This window comes from Gossypium raimondii, chromosome 1 (assembly GCF_025698545.1).
Source record: "Gossypium raimondii isolate GPD5lz chromosome 1, ASM2569854v1, whole genome shotgun sequence".
Classification (NCBI taxonomy): domain Eukaryota; kingdom Viridiplantae; phylum Streptophyta; class Magnoliopsida; order Malvales; family Malvaceae; genus Gossypium; species Gossypium raimondii.
Window position 1 is genome coordinate 16,063,637 of NC_068565.1, and position 15,603 is coordinate 16,079,239.

At 37.5% G+C, this 15,603-nt stretch overlaps 2 protein-coding genes across 2 annotated transcripts; both read right to left on the reverse strand.

Moving 5' to 3' along the window:
- Positions 1–368: 368 nt before the first annotated feature.
- On the reverse strand, positions 369–2,106 carry LOC105786814 (uncharacterized). The gene is made up of 3 exons (XM_012613289.1): positions 1,908–2,106; positions 1,316–1,782; positions 369–521 (listed from the first exon to the last, which is right to left on the reverse strand). Exons 1-3 carry the CDS (start codon positions 2,104–2,106, stop codon positions 369–371), a joined length of 819 nt encoding a protein of 272 aa, XP_012468743.1.
- A 6,390-nt stretch (positions 2,107–8,496) lies between these two features.
- LOC105786815 (uncharacterized) lies at positions 8,497–9,462 on the reverse strand. The gene has a single exon (XM_012613290.1). It carries the CDS (start codon positions 9,460–9,462, stop codon positions 8,497–8,499), a length of 966 nt encoding a protein of 321 aa, XP_012468744.1.
- Between the last annotated feature and the right edge of the window lie 6,141 nt (positions 9,463–15,603).

The following is a 15,603-nucleotide window of genomic DNA, read 5'->3' on the forward strand; positions in this document are numbered from 1 at the left end:
TGAATAGTTCTAATCTTCTCATGCCCCACTCTGACCAATATTTGAGCAGCCCTTTTCGGGTTTTCGACTCAAATCCCCTTTGATCTCAAGGCGCCCTTTGCGGGTTTTCACCTTGGCCTCTCCAAATCTTTTTTTTAGGAAGCAAAGCGCCCTTTGCGGGTTTTCACTTTGGTCCCCTTCTTTCAAGTGAAGTATTTCTTGACAGAATCTGTGTTTACGGGGTTCGGCAAACTTTTACCATTCATCTCACTTAGGATCAAAGCTCCACCAGAAAATGCCTTCTTTACAACATAAGGACCCTCCCAATTTGGCATCCATTTTCCTCTAAAGTCCTTTTGCATAGGAAGAATCTTTTTTAGCACCAAGTCTCATTCACGAAATTCCCTGGGGTCAACCTTTTTATCATAGGCTCGCATCATTCGTTTCTGGTACATTTGCCCATGGTGAATAGCTCTTAACCTCTTGTCCTCTATTAGGTTCAACTGATCATATCGAGATTGGACCCATTCGGCTTCGTCCAACTAGAGTTCATGTAATACCCATAGAGAAGGGATCTCAACTTCAATGGGTAATACTACCTCCATTCCATAAACTAGAGAAAAAGGTGTTTCCCCGGTAGAAGTTCTAACAGATGTTCGATAGGCAAGGAGAGCAAATGATAACTTCTCATGCCAATCTTTGTAAGTCTCAGTCATTTTTCCCACAATTCTTTTAATTTTCTTATTGGTCGCCTCCACTGCACCATTCATTTTTGGACGATACGGCGATGAGTTATGATGTTTGATCTTAAATTGGCTGCAAACCTCAGCTATTGTGCTATCGTTCAAATTCAGCGCATTGTCAGATATGATTCTCTCAGGCATTCCATATCGACAAATGATCTCCTTTTTCAAGAATTTACTGACTACTGACTTCGTGACATTTGCGTATGAAGTGGCTTCTACCCACTTGGTGAAGTAATCAATGACTACGAAGATAAAACGATGCCCATTAGAAGCCTTTGGCGATATCGGCCCAATGACATCATACCCCATATGGAAAACGGCCATGGAGAGGTCATAACGTGAAGTGGCGAAGGGGGTGCATGCATCTTGTCTCCATAAATCTGACATTTATGGCATTTCTTGGCATAATTAATGCAATCCCCTTCCATAGTAGACCAATAGTATCCAAATCTCATGATCTGTCTGGCCATGGTGAAACCATTGGCGTGCGTCCCATAGATACCCTCATAGACTTCCTCCAAAATTTTCTTAGCTTCCACGGCATCCACACATCTTAACAGTACTTGATCTTTCCTTCTTTTGTATAGCACTTCCCCATCTAAGACATATTCGATGGCTATTCTTCTCAGTGTTCTCTTGTCGTTCTCCGTTGCTTGACTAGGGTACTCCCAATTCTTCACATACTGTAGGATACTCTGATGCCAAGGGTGATCGTCTTTTCCCTCCTCCTCAATATTGTAGCAATGAGCTGGGGTTTCATAGATACTTATCTGAATAGGCCTAATTACTTCAAGTCTGTTCACCTGCATCATCGAAGCTAGAGTAGTCAATGTATCAGCCATTTGGTTTTCCTCTCGTGGGAGATAACAGAAGGTGATATCGTCAAACTCATCAACCAACTCGAGGACCAGCTTTCTATAACTGATTAACTTAGGGTCTCTAGTTTCCCATTCCCCTTTGAGTTGGTATATCACCAATGCGGAATCCCCATATACTCTAAGCACTTTGATGTTCCGCTCGATAGCTGCACGAATGCCCATAATACATGCTTCATATTCTGCCATATTATTTGTGCAATCAAAGTCCAACTTGCTAGCCACAGGGTAATGATCTCCACTTAGGGATACCAAGACTGCCCCAATTCCATTACCCATAGCATTCAAAGCTCCGTCGAAATTTAACCTCCACTCGTGATCCCTTTGAGGATTTTCTTCAGTGCTTGCACATACATCAAGTCCTCGTTCAGAAAATCGAAGTTTAAAGGCTCATAGTCCTCCAAGGCTCTACTAGCTAGGAAATCAACTATTGCACTCCCCTTTATGGCCTTCTGACTTACATATACTATGTCAAATTCAGAGAGGAAGATCTGCCATCTAGCCATTCTCTCGTTTAAAGCAGTTGATTCCATCATATATTTTAAAGGATCCAACTTTGAAATCAACCAAGTCGTATGATACAACATATACTGCCTTAGTCTTCGTGTTGCCCAGATTAAAGCACAACACAATTTCTCGATTAATGAGTATCTCATTTCACAGCCAGTGAATTTCTTGCTGAGATAATATATTACCCTTTCTTTCTTTCCCGTTTCATCGTGCTGGCCCAATACACATCCGTTGGAATTCTCAAACACCGTTAGATACAATATTAACGGCCTATCCGAACTTGGCGGTGATAGTATGGGAATATTAGCTAAATATTACTTTATCTTATCAAAAGCCTCTTGACATTCCTCATCCCAATCGCCCGGATTATGCTTCTGCAAAAGGCGGAATACTGGATCACATTTCTCAGTCAATTGTGAGATGAATCGAGCAATGTAATTCAATCTTCCTAGGAAACTTCGGACTTCCTTCTGAATGCGTGGAGGAGGTAGGTTTCAGATTGCCTTCACTTTGTCCGGGTCCACATCAATCCCCTTCTTACTAATTACGAAGCCTAATAACTTCCCTGACCTGGCTCCAAATGTGCATTTTGCGGGGTTAAGCTTGAGCTGGAATTTCCTCAATCTCAAAAATAATCTTTTCAAGACTTGAACATGCTCTTCTTCAGTTCTAGATTTTGCAATCATATCATCAACAGAGACTTCGGCCTCCTTATGCATCATGTCATGAAACAAGATCACCATAGCTCTTTGATACATTGCTCCCGCATTCTTCAATCCAAAAGGCATTACTTTGTCACAAAATGTTCCCCATAAAGTAATGAATGTTGTTTTCCCCATATCTTCAGGGTGCATCTTTATTTGATTGTATCCAGAAAAGCCATCGATGAAAGAGAAAAGTGAGTAGCCCGCCGTATTGTCTACCAAAGTATCAATGTGAGGCAATGGAAAATTGTCCTTCAGGCTAGCCTTATTCAAGTCCCTGTAATCCACGGACATTCGTACCTTTCCATCTTTTTTGGGAACGGAGACGATGTTAGCTACCCAATCTGAATATTTGATCTCCTGTAAGAACCCAGCATCGAACTGCCTTTTGACTTCTTCTTTTATTTTTAGCACAACATCAGGTCTGATCCTCCTGAGCTTCTACTGAACTGGTTTACAATCTTCTTTTATGGGCAGACAATGTACCACAATGCTAGTGCTTAGCCCAGACATATCTTGATATGACCAAGCGAAAACATCTTTGAACTCTCGGAGTAATTCAATAAGGTCTTGTTTTGTCTTTGTGGTGATTTCAGTCCCAATTTTCACCTCTTTTCCTTCCTCTAGGCTTACGATTTCTAATGATTCCCTATAAGGTAAGATCTGCTCATCCTCTTGTTCTACTATTCTCGACAAGTCTGGAGATATACCATAGTCTTCATCATTTTCAAAGTCGTGAGATCCCTCTAAACACATGTCTTGCTTAAAAAAAACTCCGTATTTGAAACAGCGTCACTCATGTCATTGATATCTGAGGACCTATGAGGGCATATCAAAGAATATACCAAGAATATATAAATTTATAAATAATTATAATAAGGTTACAAATGAAAGAATTATTTGTAGGACAATCAATCAATTAGAAAATGTTTACTTGTAAAGAAAGAAGAATAATTGCTCGAAATGAATGTAAAGATGTATTTCATTAGAATAATGATATTCAGGCTCAAGCCTTTTTCATAAAGGATTTCCACCATTTTCAGGTTAAAACAACAAGAATGTTCTGAGCATTACTCTGAATAAGCCCTAAAGACTACAGGGATTTCTTCCGCAGTCCAATTGTTTAGCTCGCTCCTAGGTTCGTAAGGGCAGATCTCCAACAGGGCCTTTTTCTCTGCTGCTTCTATAGCATTGATATGAACATTTTTCAACATTTCCTCAATGCCTTCGTTTCTGGACACTCCTCGCTCGGGGTGAATAAACCCACCCGACACAAAAGATGTAGATATGTGAGGAAAGGTCAAAGGCTTCCATTTAACTTCATGTCTGCACAAACGTGCCCTTCTTCTCTCTTGCCTTTTCTCTATTTCTTTCTTCTTCTGCTTCATGTCTGGCTTCTATCCTAAGCCAAAACTATCAAACTTTTCTTTCAGCATCGGTGTTTCAATCTTTCCTTAAAGATATTTTCCCAATCCTTTCCCGAGTGAAGCTCCTCTTTCAATCATCAATCGTAGCCCCATCTCCGTGGTCCTGGATATTTTCGGTGCTGGAATTCTGCTTCCTTCAGCAATAAATGCCACGTTTACGAATTCTAATGACCAAAAAGAGCATTTCACTGCCTCATCATCAATCTCCATATAAGGTGCATCACCAGTTACTGTTGCGATGATATCTTCCTTCGCATTTATTGTTATCACTCGGCCCTCTGATACTATCTTCACCTTCTGGTGTAGTGATGAAGGTATTGCTTCGGCTGAGTGTATCCATGGTCTTCCCAATAAACAATTGTAGGAAGGCTTAATATCCATCACCAAGAAGTCCACCTCATAAGTAATTGGGTCAATCCTTAATGGTACCTCAATTCTCCCCATAACCCTCTTTTCTGTTCCATCAAATGCCCTTACTATGCTCTGGCACGCTTTTATGTGTGAACTGTCCACCGGTAATCGATTAAGAGTAGATAAAGGTAATACGTTTAGTGCAGATCCGTTATCAACCAAGACCCCCGGGAGTGTGTACCCTTTGCATCGGGCAGTGACGTGCAGGGCTTTAGTAGAACCCCTTCCTCCAGATGGTATTTCGTCATAACTAAAGAAGATAAAATCGTCAGCACTTATATTGTTGACCAACCGATCCAGCTTGTTCACCGAAATATCATCAGCCACATATGTTTCATTTAGTACTTTCAATAGTGCATTTCGATGTACTTTTAAACTTAAAACTAAAGCTAATATAGAAATGCGGGCCGGCTGTTTGCGCAGTTGTTCCACCACGCTGTATTCGCTGTGTTTCAAAAACTTTAAAAATTCTTTCGCCTCCTTTTTTTTATTGGTTTATTAACCAATGGTTCAACTTCCACTGCCTTCCCTTTCCTCTGCTCTTTCTTCCAATTCTCTTCTCTTGACGATTCTGCCTGAGCGTCATATCGCTTCCCATTACATGTATAAGAACCTATTTCCTATTTTCTCTCTGCTTCTTTTCCCAGAATTGTCACGTTACATCTGTAATTTCACGACACCATTTTGTCATCTTTGTATGGAAAATTTGATGGTTTCTGGATTACAATTTTTGGTGTTATCTGGGCCCTAGACTCATTGCTCCGAGGGCATGAAATGATGACCACAGGATGATTCGTTTCCGTAGTCTTCGTTTCCAACTCTGATGTGCAAATATTTCTTTTATCTTCCGCTTCTTCATAAAACATCATCTCCTTATTATCCATTATGCTTTGGACCAGAGCCTTAAATCCCTCACATTCTTGAATCTCATGTCCTATCTCACGGTGGAATTCACAGTAGCTTTCAGCTTCATATCTTTCTTCAGAATCTGAAATAACTAGCCCCCTCTTCGCCATCTCTCTCCAAACCCATTTCAACGGGGTTTTTACTTCAGCAATGTCATTCTTGACTTCTTCCCCTCTGCTTCCGCTCATCATATTCACCCCTTATCAGCATGATTAGGCAACGGATTTTTTACGTTAGGTGAGTCGTCAAATTTGACAACACCCATGCTGATAAGCCTCTCAACTACATTCTTGAAAGCCGTGCAATTCTCTATTGAATGCCCTGTAATTCCCACATGGTAATCACATTGTGCGTTCGTATCATACCATTTTGGATACAGGGCTTGCAAAGGGCTTAAGTAAAAGGGAGAGACAACGTGTGCATTGAACAACTTCTGATACAGCTCCTTGTACGACATCGAAATTGATGTGAACTGGGACTTCTCAGTACCCTGTCTACGCCAGATTCTTGTCTTGTTGAACCTTGTTGATTAACAGCCACCTTTCTTGGCTGATTCACTGTGACCAACTTGTTGTACGCATTTACATTGTTTACCTCATTTTCCTTCCTTCTCGAGGCTGGCCTTTTGTTACTCTCTCCTACTTCTATTTTCCCATTTCTTATGGCATTCTCAATCATTTCACCATTCATTACTATATCTGAGAAACTTTTTGTTGCACTTCCTAGTATGTGCGTGATGAACGGGGCTTTTAAGGTATTGATAAAGATCATTGTGGTCTCTCTTTCTAGGAGCGGTGGTTGGACTTGGATGGCAACTTCTCTCCATCTTTGTGCGTACAGTCTGAAACTCTCACCCGATTTCTTCTCCATATTTTGTAGTGTAATTCTATCGAGGGTCATATCCATTACATGGCTATACTGCTTCATAAATGCCTGTGCTAGGTCTCCCCATGAACCAATTTTGGTACGACTCAATTGATTGTACCATTTAGATGCTGCCCCTACCAAACTGTCTTGGAAATAGTGGATTAACAACTGATCGTTATTAACGTAGCCAGTCATCCTTCTACAGAACATAGTGATGTGAGCTTCGGGGCAGCTAGTTCTATTATATTTCTCAAATTTAGGCATCTTGAATTTAAGAGGATGTACTAAATCTGGGACTAAGCTTAGATCTTTAGCGTCGATTCCCTGATTACTATCAACACTTTCCAAGGCTTTGAATTTTTCCTCCAACCACTTATACATGTCTTCCCATTATTTTGGCAATTCCGCGTTTGTCTTTCTTCTTCAGCTGCTTCATCAAAATCAGGAATGATGAGATTAATTGGGTTTTTTCCCGGGTTTAAATTCGATCGTCCTTGAAAAATTGTGGCACCAGTTTGTAATTGTTACGGCCTAATTGTGACAGACGGTCCTCTTGGGTACATTTCAGTTTGGGTTCGTACATTTGGTGGTGTGAAACCCGGAGGATATAATGGATCCTCATTACCCTCTTCATGATCGGTCATAGGCTTCTTTCCTTTATCTACTCCCCCCATCAATAGATGGGTCAAATCAGCCATGGCATCCTTTTGAGCTTTGGTCAATTTTTCCATCTTGTCCTCTTGAATTTTATCTAGTCGCTCTTGCATTTGTGCTTGTAATCGTTCTTGCATATCCCTTTGCATTTGCTCCAGTTTCTCTAATCTTTGGTCTATTTCCTTAGTTTTTCGTCGAGTACCGTATTGATGCTTAATTGGTGAGCTTTTGTCAGTTTCCAGGTTAACTGTAATGATTTTAACCAATTAGGGTCCTTCGGTGGATCTTAACGCATGCAATGTAATGCGAATGCATGAATGCAAAAAGACGTCGATTCTGATTCAATTTCATTTAGAAAACTTTACTAGAAAACAAAATTCTTTACATAAAACATGTTACATATATGCTCTTGCCCTAATGCTCAGAACTTTAATTTTCCTAAGTAATGAAGCTAATTTCTGTCCTCGACTTGATTCCAGCTCATACTTTATGCTCAGTGCATCAGCTTGTGTCGCCAAAGTCTGCAGGTGATCAGCTACCTCTCGGATTTGAACCACGACTTCTCCCATGATACGATCTCTATTTTCAACTTGACTCTGAAGATGATAAAGTTGCTCACTCTGACAACTTTCGTTGGTTTCCAAGTACTCAGTCCTGATCTCACAACTTCGTAATGCTGATTCCAACTCTTCTATTCTTCTCTTCATCTCTTCAATCTTGCTCAAGCTCGCCCTCAATTCCATTGCAGAATCTCGACTTCGATACTGATGAAAAGATCTTTCTAGCTCCGCCACTCTATCTTTTAGTTCACATTTTTCCTTTTGGCTTTCTGACAAACCCTCTTCTAATGCTCCATTTCATGTCTGAACCTCTCGAAATTTCTTTTCCTATCCATCAGCCTTGACCTTTTCTTCCCGAATCTCTTGACGCCACTGTTCTGAAGTTTTCCCTAACCCAACAGTTCTTATTGACAACCTCAATTTCTTATAGTCTGTCTTCAAACTGTCCAGGTCTTCCTCAGCCTTGTTCTTACCTTTTCTTAATTTCTCAGTCTCTAACTTTTGAACATCCACATCTAATCCCAAGTGCATTTTTCTTTTTCCAATTGTTTGATCTTCTTTTCAAGCTCTGCATTCCTCTTTTCAAAATCTTGCTTCATAATTTCCAATTCAGAGGGAACAACCCGCAAATGTTCCTCTATCTATTGACTATCTCCTTGACTTGACTTTGGGATGTTATCATTGATACTTTTAACCCACCATTCATTATATTCAGGAGTCCTGGTCAGGCCTACGGCTAATCTCTTCATCCGTCGAGTTTGGTCCCATGCCCTGGTTATCTCTCGAATCTTCTTTTTATAGCCATCGTCTTTATATGAGAATTCAAACTCAGCTAGGCCTTGGGTTGCAGGTATAAACTACCTTGACCTGTACTGCCTTAGCACCATCAATGGAGCGTAGCCAACAGCTCCCCAGATTCCAAGTAATGGGACCCAATCAAAATTATCACATCGGTACAAGACCTCATTTGGAAGCAACCACGGGGCTCTCCACTCAATGTCCTCCTCATAAAGATTCTGAAGAATGGCCAACCATTTCTCTTTCGAGATGTCATCTCTCCTTGGTGTAGCTGCTATCTCTTTTAATGGCGAATAGTTTCCGAAGAAGACTCGATACGAAACCTTATCAACCTTCCAAAAATGGCTATGGAACCATGCAAGCAGAAGCTGCGCACATCCGATGAATCTGCCTTCACCCGTCCTCCTACACGCATTTAGTGACCTGAAGGTTTCTGCCAGAATGGCTGGAACCGGTGTAACCCTCTTTTCAAGTCGGTCAAAGAGATCTGAGGCTGCTTCATCTACGTGCCCTAGTGCCTTAGGAAAAGTTACTAGCCCATAAATGCTCAGAGCGAAAACGTCGACCTTTTTTCTTGCATCAAGGTGTGCCAAAATCAACTCTTGCAGGCTTTTCCAAGGGATGCATCTGCTTTCCCCCTTCTGCTTGATCCGTGCCGTGACCCACTGCTCACCCATTCCGGTGATGTTCATCAACTTTTTCATAAAGGTTGGGACATTAACGGCTCTAGAGTAGACTTTATGAACTTGGATCTTCGGGCAACGAAGCAAAGCCGTATATTCTTCTATAGTGGGTACTAAATCAACCCTTCCAAAGGTAAAACAACTATATGCGGGGTTCCAATACTGAACGAAAGCCCAAAACAAGCGTTCATCTATCTTAATGTTGAGTAGATACGGTAAATCCCCGTAACTAGAGTTGAACAACTGCTTAGTTTCGTCATTCCAATGATCCCATATTGCCCTTAATTCTTGAAGGCTATTTTGTGTTACGCTGATACGGGTGTAGTCCCACAATTTCGACATGTATCCCCCCGCTAGACTATCTCCTCTCTCTAATTATGTTTTCTCTGACCACATACGGACAGCAGCATTGTCCTCTACTTTATCAAGAAATCCGTTCTCCATGCCAAGCTTTCTAATTTAGTAATCGAACTTGAATCGACGCTCTTTTGAATATGAAATGATATGCAAACAAAGAAAAAAAGCCACACGTTAGCGCAACATAGAAACTCAACTTCGAGTAAGTAAAAAGCATTAAACACCTATCTGGGTAACCGCTAGGGTTTCTGCAATATAATCAAATGTGGGCTCTTAGGGTTTTCTATATGCGGTTTGGTTCTAGAGTTGAAGTACCCGAACCAGCAGAGTCCTCGATCCTCACTCATTATAGGCTCATACGGACCAAGTTCGGTTCAGGGGAACACATTTCCCTATGGCTGCACGGAGATGAAAATCTCACGAAGCCATAGGTACGGATGTATCCCGGAAGCGATCCACTATCCTGTACGGAGGTGAAAACCTCACGAAGGACTAGTTTCTCACTCCCACTCAAAAGGGCAAGACTAACAGTCTTATGCAATGTGATGCCAGGATATAAAGCTTAATTTACAGTAATCGTACCACACACAAATGCAATGAGAGGATCGTAATTTTTCAAATTAAATCTTCAATTGTCAATAATAAGACAAAAACAATCAATTTTACAGCTTGACTCTTTGGGTCCCAAGTGGAGTCGCCAAGCTGTCGAAACCATTTTTTTTTAAGTTTTGAAAAACAGGGATCGACTTTGAAAATAAAATGGGAGTCACCACCGATATTTTATTAAGGTGTGATCGGCTCACCTTAAAAAACGGTTTTGGTCTACGAATTTTGAGAAAATAGGTTCAGTCGGGTATGCACGAGGAAGGGTTAGCACTCTCGTAATGCCCAAAATTGGTACCGAATCAATTATTGATGTCTTAGTGTCGAGAATTTAAAAATTTAAGTACGATTCTTTCTCTTCATTTATTAATTTTACAAAAGATGCTTGGATAAATCGAGGTGAATGCTAAATACCATCTCATCTCAGAGTAATAAAACGTCATATCCAATACATTAGGACACGACATTTTTAGTTCTCAAGAACGAGCTTGTCTTTTGATTTCCAAAATTCTTGAGGTTGAAAAGGGATGTTCAATTGCTTGAAGTCAGATGAAAAATTGAAACCCAATACGTTAGGGCACAATTTCTTAAAATTCCTAGAATTGAACACAACCCTTATTTTTAAAATCTTCATTTCGATAAAATGACATATTGCATCCAATACATTAGGATACGTCGTATCAAAGTCCCGAGAACGAGTTTTTGTTTGGATTGAAGCATATCCACGATTATTTAGATTCAACGAGGAGGATTGGAACCCAATACGTTAGGGCTCAATCCTTTCGAAGCTCCTAAATGTCGAGTATTTCGTTATTTTGAAAATTTTAAAAAAGGGTTTTAATGCTGTAATGAAACTAAATATTTTAGATTAAAACGATGGGATGTTAATATACAACATGAAACTATAATTAATGAGCTAAAGTATGTACCAAGTAATCATCAATAAACAACAAACAATAATAAATGATATAATACATATGCGGGCAATAATATCCAACACGCACCATACGAACACAAATATCAACATTCAACAACTAAATGAGTTAATCATCGATTTTGGAACAAGAGCTAAGCGAAACAACATAAATAAAATGCAACAAGTTTTCAAATAAATAAAATGAGCAATGAAATGCATCAAAAGGTTCAAATAACTACTATGTGAAATAATAATATACAAGTAAATTTTCAAATAAATATTTCATAAAATAAAACTCAAAATATATACATATGCTAGTTTAAATAGGTGATACATACAAAACACAAAGAAAAACTTTGTAACAAGATATGCTAAATTTAGATAATAGTAATTTAAAATAATAGTATATACATAGTAATTATATATAAGGGTTAAATAAATAAAATAAAATAGCAAATTTAAAAGAAATAAGGCTTTTATACATAAGAAAATATCATTTGAAATTAATAATACATCATTATATACACATGTACATAAACTACTAAAAATACTATATACGCCTATATATAAAACTATAAAGCATTATTGTTAAGAATTTTAAAGTTTATTATATGTATATGCATTCACGAATGAAAACAAACAAAAAGATAGGCATAAATCATATTAAGATGATATCCAAAACATATAAGATTTATAACATTAAGTAATGAATTTATGGAAGAAAGAAAAAAATATTAATATGCTTTAATAGGGATTAAATTAGAAATAAAACAGAATTGAAAGGAAAATGTCGAAAATAGGATAACATGGCGGGTCAAAGCGTGAGTGCGGATAACATGGGGACCAAATGGGAAATATTTCCCATACCCCCAAAACACAGCGTCTTTGCGTGGACCGAAATGACGCCATATCAGAATGCAAGGCGAAAATTAAAAAATAAAAGGGACTGATATAAAAACTTGCAAGGGCAGAAAGGCCCTTTTGCGTAATATACCCAAATGCTGGAAGACGCGTGGATCCTCCCCGGATCGGGTCACCGCGCGGGTCGGAGGCTTCCGAACGACGTCGTTTCTTTCCAATGCACATAGACCCCCATTAACCTGACCAGCAAACCATTCTTTCCATTTTTCAAAACAAATGTTTAAAAAAAACAAAAGAAAAAGAAAGGAAAAAAACAAAAACCCTAGGCCCCTCTCATGCGCCGCTCGACGGTTCATCGCCCCCTTTCGCAGGCTCTTCGAACCTTGCTCCCGAACTCCGATGATGACGGAGAAAGAGCAAGAGGTCCGGCGGCGAGGTAAGTCTTTTCCTTTTTGTTGCCTTAAAAAAATCGATGGATGTAGAAGATGAAAAAAACTTCGAAGGCAGAAAGAAAAAAAGGAATCACCTTTTTTGTGTGTTTTTTGTATTCTGATTGCGTGGGTATTACAACATATTTTGGTCCTTTTTATATTATCTATTTACAAAAAAAGAAAATGAAAAAATAAAGATGAAATCAAAACAAATTGCCCTCCCCCATCTCTGCTCTCTTTGCCTTTTTTTTTCTGCCCCTTTTTGTGCCGTTGTCTGCCTTCTGCTTGTTTGTGCGTCTCTTGCAGGTACGGAGAGCAGGAGTGCGGACGTGGAGGTACGGAGGCGATGGCGCATGCGCGAGGGTCGAGGCTTGGCACGTGCGGGAAAGCGAAGAGATGTCTGCTGCGGCGCCAGAGAAACCCTAGAAGCTTCTGGGGTGCTCCACTGATTCGAGCTGAGCTTGGAAGATCCGGGCCTAGGGTCTGTTGGGTCTAGTATTTTTTTGGGCTTTGGGTATTTTGAAATTGTGCCTATTGTATTGGGTTAGTTGTTATTAGGCTGTTTTTCTTAATTATTTCTTTGGACTTTTAGACTTTTAGACTATTATTCTATTTTATTTAGTTTATATATGTGATGTATATGGGCCGGGCAAATTGGGCCTATTACACATTTAATATGTATGCTTTTTAAATATAGTATATAATATCGTATAAGGGAAGAAGAAACATACATATATAATTTTTTAAATTACCATCAATTCATAATCATAAAATACAATATAACAAATCTTATAAAAGTAAGATTATTGTAGATTAGGGAAAAATTAATGTTGTTGAAATCATTGATCGATCGGGATATTAATTTAAAATAAGAAATTTAATCAATTAATTCGTGAATCAGTTAGATTCATCGAATCAAATATTTCTTTTATTTTGAATAATTTTGTCTTAGCTCTGGGTTTAGATTTTTTCAACATCCAATGGTAAAAAAAAAAAAGCTTAAGTTTATTTGTTTCTTTGTTACTTTAAAAAGCAATGTAATTTGTTTAGAAAATGATATTTTTATTTTAGGGTTGGGGTTGAGTATGGTTGAGGATTAGGTTGTAAAGCTGCCATCTCATTTGTATTATAGTCGTATAAATTACAACACAAATTGGAATGATTTTTATCTAAAATATATAAGTGAATTCAAAGTATTTCATTTTAAAGTTTAAAATAGTGACATTAAAATAAATTATTTTTCTAATTTGTTTCCTATTTTCACTTTAAAAAAATTGGCTAGTTGAACCGAGAGCAAACTCGTTAAATTGATTAAATTGAGAATCACTCATTTGATTTATTTAATTATAAAAGCATTGAAAAAATGTTGGATACCTTGAACAAATTAATACTTGAGCCAAAAATAATATAAGGATAATTTTGTCTTAATAATTTATTTGTACTTTCTTTTTTCTTGATACGAAGCCAACAATTACCTATAATCATTCTCAAACTCTTTAATAGGAGGATAAATATGATTCAACATGCTCGAGCTCAAGTCTTCCTACACCGACAACAATATTGATATCAATCAAGTTAAGATTCAATCAGCAATTTATTTTTATATTTTATCTAAACACGAAATTCAGTTTTCACAATCATTTTCCAGTGATTATGTGAATTAACTTTCAAAAGAATATTCTATTTGAAGGAAAATAAATTCACTTTTACGTAATAATAGAATGTTAAACATAATGTTCCAATTAACTGAAGGGTAAACTATCAAAATAGTCATTTTTGTTGGTCTCGGATTACATTTTAGGCACTTATGTTTAAAATGTTATGTATTAGTCACTTACGTTATCGTGTTGTAACATTTTAGTCACTGAGTCGTTCATGGTGTAACAGTAAGATGACGTGACACATTAAATCATCATTTTAAACGAAAATTTTAGGTTAAATTCTACAATTGGCCTATATTTTTTTCATTTTGAGCAATTTAAATTTTTTTCTTTTATGTTCTTTTGACTTACCTTTTTTTTTTCCATTCTCTTCTATTTCCCCCTTTGTTTTCCTCCTTTCTTCATTTCTTTTAATGTAAATTTTCTATGTTTCCTATTTGTTAAAACTAGTCCACGAGCTCGCCTCACTCAAAAAAATTAAATTGTTCAAAAACATAAAAGTATAGGGACTAGTTTTAACAAATGAAAAACATAGAAAAACTACGTTAAAAGAAATGGGGAACGGAGGAAAACAGAGGGAGAAGCAGAAGAGAATAAAAAAAAAGGAAAGTTAAAGAAAACATAAAATAAAAAATTAAATTGCTCAAAACAAAAAAATATGGGGACCGATTGTATAAATTAACCAAAAAATTTTGTTTGAAATTATGATTTAATGTGCCAAGTTAACTTACCTTACACGATTAACGACTTAGTGATTAAAATGTTACAATACGATAATGTAAGTGACTAAAACGTAACATTTCAAACATAAGTGACTAACATATAACCTGGGGTAAACAAAAGTGACTATTTTAACAATTTACCCTTAACTGAATTGAACTTTCAATTATTCCAAACTTGTCCCTTTGAGGAGTGATTTTAACTAAACCGGACATAGTTTTAGGGATGTTACAAGTAAACCCAACCTCGAAAAACAAAATCAGGCCCAAAATTAAGTAATAGAACTTAGTAGTAGTTAAAAGAGTATTGGAATGACATCTATCCACCAAAGAGTGTTTGGATAAAATGAACCAATAGTCTATTATCACAACTAGCATAGCAAGGGATTCGAGTAGCTCCCACCCATTATTATTTCTTTCTACTTTCTTCTTTAAAATTTATTGATGCATTTCACTCTTGAATTTTGTTTATAAGTCATAATATGTTATTGAGCTTGTAAGATTTAGTAGAGAAGAAGGGCTTGTGTGCATGAAAGCTTTGTAGCTTAGTACATATTGATTGATCCTTGGAAAAGTCAATTTTTTCTCAACAAATTATTTTTATTTGATCAATTCCTTAAATATTTCACCAACATTCTCTTTACTTGTAACTTCCTATGTTCACTTAAGTAGTTGTTATTTCCTTTATTATCACAAATCGCCGTTCCAATGGTAGTTATAAATACCATGTTTTGCCAACCTTTCTAAGCACAACAAAAGAATTATCAATCAGTCTTTGCCTTAGTTGAGTATTGTATTGTTCATCTTGTCTCTGTTCGTTTCTACAACAGAAATATTTGTTGAATCTTGAACAATACGTTATAGGTGAGGTATCATTAAAAACAATGTTATACACCTCAAGTAGTGATTCTTGTTTTTTTTTTATATATTTTTCT

Excerpts from the sequence above, each read along its gene's own strand:
- LOC105786815 (XM_012613290.1), bottom strand. The coding sequence starts at position 9,462 with ATGTCGAAATTGTGGGACTACACCCGTATCAGCGTAACACAAAATAGC.
- LOC105786814 (XM_012613289.1), bottom strand. The coding sequence starts at position 2,106 with ATGGCTAGATGGCAGATCTTCCTCTCTGAATTTGACATAGTATATGTA. Across the intron at positions 1,783-1,907 it reads CAAAGGGATCACGAGTGGAG|AATATGAAGCATGTATTATG; the intron begins GTTAAATTTCGA and ends ATAATATGGCAG. Across the intron at positions 522-1,315 it reads AATATGTCTTAGATGGGGAA|TTGGACGAAGCCGAATGGGT; the intron begins GTGCTATACAAA and ends CATGAACTCTAG.